The sequence below is a fragment of the Hylobates moloch genome, unplaced genomic scaffold (assembly GCF_009828535.3).
Source record: "Hylobates moloch isolate HMO894 unplaced genomic scaffold, HMol_V3 SCAFFOLD_3, whole genome shotgun sequence".
Classification (NCBI taxonomy): Eukaryota; Metazoa; Chordata; class Mammalia; order Primates; family Hylobatidae; genus Hylobates; species Hylobates moloch.
Window position 1 is genome coordinate 140,390,122 of NW_026652278.1, and position 13,683 is coordinate 140,403,804.

At 37.3% G+C, this 13,683-nt stretch overlaps 1 protein-coding gene across 1 annotated transcript in view; it reads right to left on the reverse strand.

Moving 5' to 3' along the window:
• Positions 1-1,946: 1,946 nt before the first annotated feature.
• The window catches only part of IQCM (IQ motif containing M), a 483,244-nt gene continuing 471,507 nt past the window's right edge, over positions 1,947-13,683 (reverse strand). Inside the window, exon 15 of the mRNA XM_058436810.1 lies at positions 1,947-2,062. Coding sequence (XP_058292793.1) covers positions 1,947-2,062 — 116 coding nt within the window. The remainder of the gene's footprint in view (positions 2,063-13,683) is intronic.

The following is a 13,683-nucleotide window of genomic DNA, read 5'->3' on the forward strand; positions in this document are numbered from 1 at the left end:
ACTGAACTTAATGTAGGATCACACCTCTAAAAGACATTCAGTAGCCTTACTTCAACTTGCTAAAAATCAAGGAGTCAAATGTAGAAAACCTGAAACAAGAATGATCACATTTTATTAAATGAAAAGTGAACTTCCAGATCCTGTCCCAAACTGTCATAATCAGAACAACTTTTATATTTGTATAAAGTAATTGTGATATTATTAATTTTCTCTTATAAATATATTTACTACTTGGAATAGTGATTACACAACACTCATTAAGAAATCTTATATTTAAGTTTGTAAGTGCCTTTCATTATAACTCCATGATTTTGCTCCTAATGTTTTTGGAAGAGCACTAGTTGAAATCTAGCCAAATTTTTATCCTAATTATGTTTTAAAAAAGGAGCAGGCTGATGACTTGTAATCACGCTTATATTCAACTTGTGTAATTTTTTCCTTTTTTAAAAAGTTGTGCATTTTTCATTTTTTCAGTATGTAAACAAAAAATACTTTTATCTTTAAAATAAAATTCAATTATCAGTAAGGAGAATATGCATAATTAAATTTCACAGGTAAGCCAAATTCCACATTTTAGCTTTAGCTAGTAATCACTTCCTCGCCCTGCTCAAAGGTTTTTTTGTTACAATTTTCTGGTTAGCGCTTCATCATGATTTTTAGTCCACCTTGAGTTTGGTTTTGGTGAGGCCTGACTTAACATGATTCTTGTAATTGGCTTTTCTAAAGATTTAATAACTTCCATAGATATTCTTATAGTAAACTTAATTGCATAAAAATAACCTGAGAGTTTTTTGTTTGTTTTAAAATCAAAGGGACTATTACAGAAGTAATGGATGCAAAGTAAAAGCTGTGAAAACAATGGGACACTTGTCATGTAGTTCCCAGCTCTTTTCATATCTAGCCTTTATGCTATGTATAGACTCTATTCCTTCAATTACGGTTCCTCACTTGTTTCTCTAATTCCATTCAAAATAGAGGGATGGATAGATGGATGGATAAAATTAAATTAAAGATTCTTAAGAAAACTTTGCTTCAAATTCTTTCAGCATTGGGGCTGGGTGAGGTGGCTCACGCCTGTAATGCCAGCACTTTGGGAGGCTGAGGAGGGTGGATCATTTAAGGTCAGGAGTTCGAAACCAGCCTGGCCAACATGGTGAGACCCCGTCTCTACTAAAAATATAAAAATTAGCTGGGTGTGGTGGCATGCACCTGCAGTCCTGACTACTTGGGAGACTGAGGCAGGAGAATTGCTTGAACCCTGGAGGCGGAGGCTGCAGTGAGCTGAGATTGTGCCACTGCACTCCAGCCTGGGTGACAGAGCCAGACTGCATCTCAAAAAAAAAAAATTATTTCAGCGCTAAGACAAATCAACTCAGGAATACTGTATATTGCTTCTCACCTTTTTACTTTAGAGTGAGCAATGAGTAGGGAAAAATAATACCACGACTCTACCAAAAATTAACACAGTTTAAAACAATCATTTCCAAAAACTTTACGTAATAAAGGACATTATAGAAAACAAAAAAATTGTTTGACATATATGATTTTAATGAAACATCATACTGTTAACTTTTTAAAGAATAAAAAAGGTGAATCCAACAGTATTGTATACCAGATTCATGAGTTTTAGACATAAGAATTGTAAAGTTTCTTTATGGTATTTATTGGTAATGGAACAACATAAATTATAGTCTAATGAAAGGAGTACTTGACACTATGCAGGTTCACTTCATTATGATAAAACAGATTTTTTTATGAAGGAGATCAAATGAATGGTATCTGTCCAAAAATACTAGAAATTATAGATAAACTTGTCAAAGTTCTTTGTATATTCAAAGATTTTTATCCTTTCTTCCTACTCATACAGAATTGATCCACCTGCAATGTTAACTTGTCTCTTTGGGTAGAGAAGTTTAACTATTACAGGTAATAATATGTTGGAAACATCATTCAACTTTACATGACTTATAATGTTGTCTCATTTTCCTTTCTCTTATGGATCTGGCCACCAACTTTCCAACAACCTGGATGTTAGCTCGTTTGAGTGCTGGATGTCCATTTACTATAATACAAAACATATAGTTACATTAATACATTTTCAATTAATATGATAGTAATGTATCATGCTTTTGAAATTCTATGAGTTACAGGAAACTAATTATGGTTGTGTTAGAACATGCAAAAGACTGGACTTGGGCTCATTTCCTTCGGGTGTAGTGTGTTACCTTATATATCATGCCAAGAGACTCAAAGTTACTATTAGACCAAAGCATTGAGGGAAGGGATGGGTGGAACTGGGTTCCACTAATATACAGAATATAGTCAGCCCTCTGTATCTGTGGGTTCCCCAGTAATGGATTCAAGGAACTGCAGATAAAAACTATTCAGAAAAAGAAATTTCACAAAGTTCTAAAAGGCAAAACTTGAATTTGCTACACAAGTACTATGTTGAATCCACATGAATGAAGAGGTGTGTAGCTATTGTATTAGGTATCATGTGTAAACTAGAGATGATTTAAAGTATATGGGAAGATGGGTATATGTTATATGCAAATACTACCCCATTTTCTATAAAAGACTTGAGCATCTGTGGATTCTCATATTCGAGGGAGATTCTGGAACCAATTTCCTACCAATACTGAGGGAAAATCGTATTTGAAATAAATTAGATGCAACACATGTTTGTTTTTAAGACAAATAGTATTGACTTTTTTTACATTACAGTGTAATCAGTTCTGATAATGATATTTAAATTAACATAAACCACTATTCATATAGATTGCTTGTATAGATCCATCTTTATGTATAAAATGACTTTGCAATTAATAAATAAAAGGTATAAATTTGCTGTGGCCACCATTATACAAAGAAATAATTTATAGATAGGGTAGTATATCTTTGCTGTTTAGGTCCTATAGTTGTTATTAAACAAAAACATAACCAGCTGCCAAAAACCAGTTAAAATTATAAGAAAAATTAACATGGCTAAAAGGAAATTAACGACTTGAGGTGTTATAAGAAACAAGGCATTGTTTCTGGGCTAATGTATCTCCATATTGTTATTTGACAAACAGCAAGGCCTTATAATGACAAGATTAAATTGGGCCACATTAAAAAAGGACCTGATAGGAATTTTTCCAAAAAAGATCTAAAAATGGACAACAGGTATATGAAAATGTAGTCAACATCATTAATCATCAGGGAATGCAAATCAAAACCACAATGAGATATCACCTCGGACCCCTTAGGGTGGCTATTATCAAAAAGTCTAGAGATAACAAATGTTAGCAAGAGTGTGGATAAAAGGAAACACTTACACACTATTGGTGGGAATTTAGATTGGTGTAACCATTCTAGAAAACAGTATGGAGTTTCCTAAAGTAATTAAAAATAGAACTACCATAAGATCCAGCAATCCCTCTTCTGGGCATATACCCAAAGGAAATGAAATCACCGTCTTGTAAAGATTATCTACACGTCCACGTTCACTGCAGCATTATTCACAGTAGCCAAGATATGCAAACAACCTTAATATATTTCACTGGACAAATACATTAAAGAACTATAGCATATATATACAATGGAAAATTATTCAGCCTTAAGAAGGAGGAAATCCTGCCATTTGCCACAACATGAGTGAACTTGAAAGACATTAAGTGAAATAAGCCAGATACAGAAAGAAAAAATATTGCATGATTTCACTTACATGTGGAATCTGAAAAAAAGAGTCAAATATACAGACATAGAGAATCAAATTGGTTACTAGAGGTGGAGGATGGAGAGGAAATGGGGGAAAGTAGCTCAGGGATCACGAAGTAGCAGATGTTTAAGATGAACAGGTCTAGAGATCTAATGCGCAACCTGAGGACCACAAGCAATACAATTGTACTGTATTTGGGATTCCCACTAAAGATTTCAGTTGCTCTTGTCACAAAAACAATAAATGGGAATGATGTGAGATGATGGCTATGTTGCTTCACTATAGTAACATTTTACTATTTATATGTATCCCATTACATCATGTTGTTTACTTTAAATATACACAATAAAACTTATTTTTTAAAACTGGTAAATTAGGCCACAGTAATTGCAAAACAATTAGTAGTTTTCATTCCTAGTGAGATCACAGGGAAAGGCAACCACAAATTAGTGTCCTAATCCTAATTTACTACAGTTATACTAGAAAAGCATGAGATATGCATGCTAGTTCTTGAAATGAGATCTTAGGATTAAGTGCTTTCCTATTATGAATTTCTTTGATAATACCAAGCATGTATTTCATCAAGCAAGAGATACTTATAATATTACTCAAAGGAGTTAAAATAGACAGAAATGTGAAAATAAGGGCCCGAGTTCTTGTTCTTATACATTTCTGAGTGAATCCAGGTTTGGTACTCAATCTTAGTTTCCCTACTTTTGAAATTGGGGATAATATATATCTTGTCCAGTTAATGAAAGGACCCAAAACTATAGGTCAAAAGATATATTTGTAATAATACTTCATGAATATTAACTCTTCAGTTGTAATGAATGTACCACACTAATGCAACGTGTTAATAATAGGAGAACCTATTAATAGGGCTGGGGTGCAGGTGTGAGAGTACATGGGAACACTCTACTTTCCATTCAATATTTCTGTAAACCAATATTTCTGTAAAAGTAGAATAATGATAATACTGAAAGCTTATTAATTTAAAAACAGACATGTCTCTGATACTTTATAAGTATTTAAAAAATAGTTGCTGGATTATTGTCTACCCTATGATACCATAAAATAAGCTTCTTAAAGAAATTTCACTGGCAATTATATTATTATTTCATAAACTTTTAAAGAATAATTTCATTTAGGAAGAATAAAAATATAAGTACACATAATATATCTTTAATCTTTCAAAGTAAATATTCTTTTTTAAATTTTTTATTATTATACTTTAAGTTTTAGGGTACATGTGCACAATGTGCAGGTTTGTTACATATGTATACATGTGCCACGTTGGTGTGCTGCACCCATTAACTCGTTGTTTAGCATTAGGTATACCTCCTAATGCTATCCCTTCCCCCTCCCCTCACCCCACAACAGTCCCTGGAGTGTGATGTTCCCCTTCCTGTGTCCATGTGTTCTCATTGTTCAATTCCCACCTATGAGTGAGAACATGCGGTGTTTGGTATTTTGTCCTTGCGATAGTTTGCTGAGAATGATGGTTTCCAGCTTCATCCATGTCCCTACAAAGGACATGAACTCATCATTTTTTATGGCTGCATAGTATTCCATGGTGTATATGTGCCACATTTTCTTAATCCAGTCTATCATTGTTGGACATTTGGGTTGGTTCCAAGCCTTTGCTATTGTGAATAGTGCCGCAGTAAACATAAGTGTGCATGTGTCTTTATAGCAGCATGATTTATAATCCTCTGGGTATATACCCAGGAATGGGACGGCAGGGTCAAACAGTATTTCTAGTTCTAGATCCCTGAGGAATTGCCACACTGACTTCCACAATGGTTGAACTAGTTTACAGTCCCACCAACAGTGTAAAAGTGTTCCTATTTCTGTACATCCTCTCCAGCACCTGTTGTTTCCTGACTTTTTAATGACCACCATTCTAACTGGTGTGAGATGGTATCTCATTGTGGTTTTGATTTGCATTTCTCTGATGGCCAGTGATGATAAGCATTTTTTCATGTGTTTTTTGGCTGCATAAATGTCTTCTTTTGAGAAGTGTCTGTTCATACCCTTCACCCACTTTTTGATGGGGTTGTTTGTTTTTTCATGTAAATTTGTTTGAGTTCATTGTAGATTCTGGGTATTAGCCCTTTGTCAGATGAGTAGGTTGCAAAAATTTTCTCCCATTTTGTAGGTTGCCTGTTCACTCTGATGGTGGTTTCTTTTGCTCTGCAGAAGCTTTTTAGTTTAATTAGATCCTATTTATCAATTTTGGCTTTCGTTGCCATTGCTTTTGGTGTTTTAGACATGAAGTCCTTGCCCATGCCTATGTCCTGAATGGTATTGCCTAGGTTTTCTTCTAGGGTTTTTATGGTTTTAGGTCTAACATGTAAGTCTTTAATCCATCTTGAATTAATTTTTGTATAAGGTGTAAGGAAGGGATCCAGTTTCAGTTTTCTACATAAGGCTACCCAGTTTTCCCAGCACCATTTATTAAATAGGGAATCCTTTCCCCATTGCTTGTTTTTGTCAGGTTTGTCAAAGATCAGATAGTTGTAGATATGCGGCGTTATTTCTGAGGGCTCTGTTCTGTTCCATTGGTCTATATCTCTGTTTTGGTACCAGTACCATGCTGTTTTGGTTACTGTAGCCTTGTAGTATAGTTTGAGGTCAGGTAGCATGATGCCTCCAGCTTTGTTCTTTTGGCTTGGGATTGACTTGGCGATGTGGGCTCTTTTTTGGTTCCGTATGAACTTAAAAGTAGTTTTTTCCAATTCTGTGAAGAAAGTCATTGGTAGCTTGATGGGGATGGCATTGAATCTATAAATTACCTTGGGCAGTATGGCCATTTTCATGATATTGATTCTTCCTACCCATAAGCATGGAATGTTCTTCCATTTGTTTGTATCCTCTTTTATTTCATTGAGCAGTGGTTTGTAGTTCTCCTTGAAGAGGTCCTTCACATCCCTTGTAAGTTGGATTCCTAGGTATTTTATTCTCTTTGAAGCAATTGTGAATGGGAGTTCACTCATGATTTGGTTCTCTGTTTGTCTGTTATTGGTGTATAAGAATGCTTCTGATTTTTGCACATTGATTTTGTATCCTGGGACTTTGCTGAAGTTGCTTATCAGCTTAAGGAAATTTGGGGCTGAGATAATGGGGTTTTCTAGATATACAATCCTGTCATCTGCAAACAGGGACAATTTGACTCCCTCTTTTCCTAACTGAATGCCCTTTATTTCCTTCTCCTGACTGATTGCCCTGGCCAGAACTTCCAACACTATGTTGAAATAGGAGTGGTGAGAGAGGGCATCCCTGTCTTGTGCCAGTTTTCAAAGGGAATGCTTCCAATTTTTGTCCATTCAGTATGATATTGGCTGTGGGTTTGTCATAGATAGCTCTTATTATTTTGAGATATGTCCCATCAACACCTAATTTATTGAGAGTTTTTAGCATGAAGGGTTGTTGAATTTTGTCAAAGCCTTTTCTGCATCTATTGAGATAACCATGTGCTTTTTGTCTTTGGTTCTGTTTATATGCTGGATTACTTTTATTGATTTTCATATGTTGAACCAGCCTTGCATCCCAGGGATGAGGCCCACTTGGTCATGGTGGATAAGCTTTTTGATGTGCTGCTGGATTCGTGTTGCCAGTATTTTATTGAAGATTTTTGCATCAATGTTCATCAAGGATATTGGTCTAGAATTCGCTTTTATTGTTGTGTCTCTGCCAGGTTTTGGAATCAGGATGATGCTGGCCTCATCAAATGAGTTAGGGAGGATTCCCTCTTTTTCTATTGATTGGAATAGTTTCAGAAGGAATGGTAGCAGCTCCTCCTTGTACCTCTGGTAGAATTCAGCTGTGAATCCATCTGGTCCTGGACTTTTTTTGGTTGGTAAGCTATTAATTATTGCCTCAATTTCAGAGCCTGGTATTGGTCTATTCAGAGATTCAACTTCTTCCTGGTTTAGTCTTGGGAGGGTGTAAGTGTTGAGGAATTTATCCATTTCTTCTAGATTTTCTAGTTTATTTGCGTAGAGATGTTTATAGTATTCTCTGATGGTAGTTTGTATTTCCATGGGATCAGTGGTGATAACCCCTTTGTCATTTTTTATTGCATCTATTTGATTCTGCTCTCTTTTCTTCTTTATTAGTTTTGCTAGCGGTCTATCAATTTTGTTGATCTTTTCAAAAAACCAGCTCCTGGATTCATTGATTTTTTGAAGGGTTTTTTGTGTCTCTATCTCCTTCAGTTCTGCTCTGATCTTAGTTATGTCTTGCCTTCTGCTAGCTTTTGAATGTGCTTGCTCTTGCTTCTCTAGTTCTTTTAATTGTATGTCAGGGTGTCAATTTTAGATCTTTCCTGCTTTCTCTTGTGGGCATTTAGCGCTATAAATTTCCCTCTACACACTGCTTTGAATGTGTCCCAGAGATTCTGGTATGTTGTGTCTTTGTTCTTGTTGGTTTCAAAGAACATCTTTATTTTTGCCTTCATTTCGTTATGTACCCAGTAGTCATTCAGGAGCAGGTTGTTCAGTTTCCATGTAGTTGAGCGGTTTTGAGTGAGTTTCTTAATCCTCATTTTTGTCATATGGCAGAATAGACTCAGAGAACAATCCTTTTGATAAAAACAAGTCAAATCCTGGATAATATATTAAATATATTTTAACTTTATTACTAAGCTGGCAAAGAGGGAAGAAAAATGCAAAAGCCAAAAACAAAGTGAAATCAGTAAGCTTAGTAAATATTTGAAATGCCGAGTCAGTTTTTTTGGTCATAGGCTGGGGACAGAGAATAAAGCATAGGATCCACCCAAAAGAGGGAGTGTATCATGAGAGCACAGTGGACAGTATATCATTATATACTCTCATGAGTATATCATGAGACCACAGTGGAGGGTTGTGCTATCAGAGTGTGTGGAAATGAGAAAGAGAGAGAGACACGGGTTGAGGGTTAGGGAGGGTGCAGGAAAGGAGGGAGAGAGAGAAAAGTAAAAAGAAAGAAAAAATGAAGAAAACCTAAAGAAGTGGACATCAAGGAAATTTCCCTGTTTCCATAAACTGGGTAGAGAGATCATAAATAACCCCAAAGCTGGCGCTTGGTTTGGTGTTCCAGTTCATGTCACTTGTGTGGTCCAAAAATATCTCAAATAACTTTAATGCTTGTTGGTCCCCCAAAACAAATAAAAAACCTCTCTAGAGGAAAGTAACTTCAACAAAGGCCTTTAAAATATCTCATAAAAGCATATTTTATTGGCCGGGCGCAGTGGCTCACGCTTGTAATCCCAGCACTTTGGGAGGCCGAGGCGGGCGGATCACAAGGTCAGGAGATCGAGACCACAGTGAAACCCCGTCTCTACTAAAAATACAAAAAAATTAGCCGGGCGTGGTGGCGGGCGCCTGTAGTCCCAGCTACTCGGAGAGGCTGAGGCAGGAGAATGGCATGAACCCGGGAGGCGGAGCTTGCAGTGAGCCGAGATTGCGCCACTGCACTCCAGCCTGGGTGACAGAGCGAGACTCCGTCTCAAAAAAAAAAAAAAAAAAAGCATATTTTATTAACCCATAGTGTGTTACAATGTATTTTTCAATGCAAAAGCAGTACCTATAATACTGGTATTTTAAAGTTATACAGATAGAAATACATGTAAAATATTAAATACCAAAATATTAATGATGAGTTTAGTTATAATTTAGCCTTATATTTTTTGCTTATCTACATTTTCAGTGGAAAATATTATTTATGTAAATATAGCAATATTAGAGATTTAAGCTTCTAGATTGGAATGCATGGTAGAAAGTAATTTTTATTGTAGATAATTAGGAAATAATCAGAAACAACATTTTTGTTTCTATTTCAACAATTTAAAGAAGTGGTTTTAAATTGTGGAAATGTTCAAATAAAATAGATAATATGCTGAATACATGATTTATAGGCTGGATTTTCAGAAATGGGATATTATTTTTTCTCGAAGGTTCAAAGTATTATTGTGCCCTATATTTTCTTTTAAATGATCTACAAATTTTTATATTCACAAGTCCATGTTATTCTTTTTCATGCAAATTCCACGACCTACTCAAGGTTATATATCATTCAACACTATTGGCTACTTCCTGTGAACACTTTAAAATTAATCTTTGTAGAGCAACTTGGAAAGAAAACAAACACAGATAGTTTTGCAAAATAAAATAAGCGTTTAGGTAACTGAGTGTCTACTGAGTCCTGTTTGTTTAGATTCATGCTAAGTGCTAAGGGGTGATATAAAGGGCACTAGCTGAGAGCTTTCTGGGTCTCCATTTCCTAATCAAGAAATAAACAAGAGAGAAAAACACTACAATTAGTATATTACTCATAGTCATCTAGTTAAAAAAAAAAAGTGAAAGCACTACCTAACACGGTATCAGGATCTGCACATCAGATGATTATCATAGTCAACACAAAGCAAAATATAGTTCTAGATGGCAATTAATGTATGTAAGTATAGTCAGCCTTCTGTACCTCAATTCAACTAACTGTGGATCTAATATATTTGGAAAAATGCAATAAAAATAACACTATAAAAATAAAAAGCAACAATTAAAAAATGCAGTGCAATACATATTTATATGGTACTTACATTGTATTAGGTATTATAAGTAATCTAGAGAACATTTAAAGTATCCAAGAGGATAGGTGTATGTCATATGCAAATACTACATCATTTCGTATAAGAAACATGAGCATCTGTGGGTTTTGGTATGCTCAGGAGGTCCTGGAGTCAATTCTCTCTGTATACCAAGGGACTTATAATATGGTTTGGCTGTGTCCCCACCAAAATCTCAACTTGAATTGTAGTTCCCAGAATTCCCAAGTGTTGTGGGAGGGACCCAGGGGGAGGTAACTGAATCATGGGGGCTGATCTTTCCCATGCTATTCTCATGATATTGAAAAAGTATCATGAGATCTGATAGGTTTATCAGGGGTTTCTGTTTTGCTTCTTCCTCATTTTCTCTTGATGCCACCATGTAAGAAGTGCCATTCACCTCCTGCCATGATTCTGAGGCCTGTAAATCCAATTAAACCTCTTTTTCTTCCTAGTCTTGGATATGTCTTTATCAGCAGTGTGAAAACAGACTAACACAATAATTTGGTACCAGCAGAGTGGGATATTGTTGAAAAGATACCCGAAAATGTGGAAGCAACTTTGGAATTGTGTAACACGCAGAAGTTGGAACAGTTTGGAGGACTCAGAAGAAGACAGAAAAATGTGGGAAAGTTTGGAACTTCCTAGAAACTTGTTGAATGGCTTTGCCCAAAATGCTGATAGTGATATGAACAATAAGATCTAGGCTGAGGTGGTCTCAGAAGGAGATGAGGAAGTTGTTGGGAACTGGAGTAAAGGTGACTCTTGTTATGTTTTAGCAAAGAGACTGGAGGCATTTTGCCCCTGCCCTAGAGATCTGCAGAACTTTGAATTCGAGAAAGATGATTTAGGGTATCTGGTGGAAGAAATTCCCAAGCTGCAAAGCATTCAAGAAGTGACTTGGGTACTGTTAAAGGTATTCAGTTTTATGAGGGAAGCAGAGCATAAAAGTTTGGAAAATTTGCAGCCTGATTATGCAATAAAAAAGAAAATCCCATTTTCTGGGGGAGAAATTCAAGCTGGCTGCAGAAATTTGCATGAGTAGCAAAAAGCCTAATGTTAATACCCAAGACCATTGGGAAAATATCTCCAGGCCATGTCAAAGACCTTCATGGCAGCCCCTCCCATCACAGGCCTGGAGGCCCAGGAGGAAAAAGTGGTTTTGTGGGCAGGGCCCAGGGTCCCTGTGCTGTGTGCAGCCTAGGAACTTAATGTCCCAGCCATTCCAGCTGTGGCTGAAAGGGGCCAACATACAGCTCAGGCTGCAGCTTCAGAGGTTGCAAGCTCTAAGCTGTGGCAACTTCCACATGGTGTTAGCCTGTGGGTGCACATAAGTCAAGAACTGAGATGTGAGTACCTCCTCCTAGATTTCAGAAGATGTATGGAAATGCCTGGAAGCCCAGACAAAAGTTTGCTGCAGGGGTTGGGCCCTCATGGAGAACCTCTGCAAGGGAAGTGCAGAAGGGAAATGTGGAGTTAGAACCCCCACACAGAGTCCCTACTGGGGCACAGGAGAGCTGTGAGCAGAGGGCCACCTTACTCCAAATCCCAGAATGCTAGATCCATCAACAGCTTGCACTGTGTGCCTGGAAAAGCTGCTGCAGACACTCAATACCAGCCTGTGAAAGGAGCCAGGAGGGAGGCTGTACCCTGTAAAACCACAGGGGTAGAGCTGCCCAAGACCATGGCAACCCACCTCTTGCATCACCATGACCTGTAGGTGAGACCTGGAGTCAAAGGAGATGATTTTGGAGCTTTAAAATTTGACTGCCCCACTGGATTTTGGACTTGCATGGGCCCTGTTACTCCTTTGTTTTGGCCAATTTCTCCCATTTGGGATGGTTGTATTTACCCCCATTGTATCTAGGGAGTAACTAGCTTGCTTTTGATTTTACAGGGTCCTAAGCAGAAGGGACTTGCCTTATCTCAGATGAGACTTTGGACTGCGGACTTTTGGGTTCATGCTGAAATGAGTTAAGACTTCAGAGGACTGTTGGGAGGGCATAATTGATTTTTGAAATATGAGGACATGAGATTTGGAGGGGCCAGAGGTGGAATGATATGGTCTGGCTCTGACCCCACCCAAATATCAACTTGAATCGTATCTCCCAGAATTCCCATGTGTTGTGGGAGGGACCCATGGGGAGGTAATTGAATCATAGGGGCCAGTCTTTCTTGTGCTATTCTCATGATAGTAAATAAGTCACATGAGATCTGATGGTTATACCAGGGGTTTCTGCTTTTGCTTCTTCCTCATTTTCTCTTGCCACCACCATGTAAGAAGTGCCTTTCACCTCCCACCATGATTCTGAGGCCTCCTCAGCCATGTGGAACTGTAAGTCCAATTAAATCTCTTTTTCTTCCCAGTCTAGGGTATGTCTTTATCAGCAGGGCAAAAACAGACTAATACAACTAATGTTGTTATATTTATATAGCAGAGGTCCAAGCTTGAACATAAGTTTTGTGTACTTCATAATTTTTCAAAGGGATACATCTAGAACACTGGCAGAAGAAATCTTCTAGGGACCTCTGACCAACAAACCTTCTTGGGGAAAAACTTTTAATAAGAGGAGAATGAGCTGAGTATTTCATTCTTGTTCCAATAAGATAATGGCATTTGGTAGAGTTGGATGATTTTATGTACTCTGGAATGCCTCTTGCTATTTTGCTTTGACTTTCCACTCTCTTCTTCTTCACCTTTTCATATCACAAGTAGAAAGACTTTGGCCTACATTTTGTGGGAGGAAGTCCCCAGTGAGAAAATGAAAGTAACTGAAAAGCTATCCTCTTAAACAATGTCCTGGGTTGCTGAGAGCACAGAGCATCAGTGCTCTGGGATCAGGGTAACTAGGGTAGAAATGTCAGGAGAGGGCCTTCTGCCTTCTGCAGGCTGACTTGACCCCTTGTGGAATCACCACAGCATGGCCTGGACAGGTGCTAGTGGCAACAGCAGCAGCAAGACACCTTCATCAGGCTTCCTGAGCTTCAGAGTGACAGCATCAGACATCACTGCAATGGGGGCAGACTGAAGTAAGGTGGGTCCAGGAATATGGAATTCCATGTTGCAGTCTAAAATGACGTATTTATAAATGCATGCAAGATATCCAAGGAGAATTTGTAGAATTTATTGCAATTATTGGGATTGTCTTCATAGACAGCAGAGATTGTGACCATTTTTGTGACTATATATGTATCTACATATATATATGTATGTGGTTATGTAGTTCAGAGATTGTTTTGAAATACTAAACATTTGCTTTCCAACCCTCACTGTTCCTAGCTCCTGAGTCTATCATCCAGGCAGGAATAATGGTTTCCTAAAGGGTGACTGGAAACAAATCACCTCATTTCTTATGTTTACCAATTTTGAAACATGGAAAAAATTATAAGTTGCTAATAC